Source organism: Eurypyga helias, unplaced genomic scaffold (genome assembly GCF_000690775.1).
Source record: "Eurypyga helias isolate BGI_N326 unplaced genomic scaffold, ASM69077v1 scaffold34545, whole genome shotgun sequence".
In the NCBI taxonomy this organism is placed as follows: domain Eukaryota; kingdom Metazoa; phylum Chordata; class Aves; order Eurypygiformes; family Eurypygidae; genus Eurypyga; species Eurypyga helias.
The window spans coordinates 2,675-3,019 of NW_010251354.1; the positions used below are offsets into that span (position 1 = coordinate 2,675).

At 60.0% G+C, this 345-nt stretch overlaps 1 protein-coding gene across 1 annotated transcript in view; it reads left to right on the forward strand.

Moving 5' to 3' along the window:
- Window positions 1-345, forward strand: part of LOC104509913 (hexokinase-2-like) — a gene marked incomplete at its 5' end in the record, with an annotated part of 9,791 nt that overhangs the window by 553 nt on the left and 8,893 nt on the right. The window contains 1 exon segment of the mRNA XM_010152008.1: window positions 1-73. This exon segment is cut by the window's left edge and continues 45 nt beyond it. Coding sequence (XP_010150310.1) covers window positions 1-73 — 73 coding nt within the window.

Below are 345 nucleotides of genomic sequence, written 5' to 3' on the forward strand. Positions count from 1 at the left end.
GAAAATCAAAGACAAGAAACTGCCCCTTGGGTTCACCTTCTCCTTCCCGTGTCACCAGACCAAGCTGGATGAGGTGGGTGAGGGTCTCGCCTCCTCCCAGGGGTTGTGGCTGAGCTGGGGATGCAGGGGGATGGGCTGAGCCCCCGCGGGGGCAGTAGCTGTCCCACACCTCTTTACCTTGTGCTTTTAATTAGGCTCGTGGGGTTTGGGTGGCATGGGAAGGCTTGGGGCTGAGGGGAGCCAAGGATGTGTCGTGGGGCTGGTTGAGGGGAGGAGGTGATGTTTAGCGTGCGGGTAGCTCCATGTTTCCCTCTGCACGGATGGCTGCGCTGGAAGCGGCTTTTC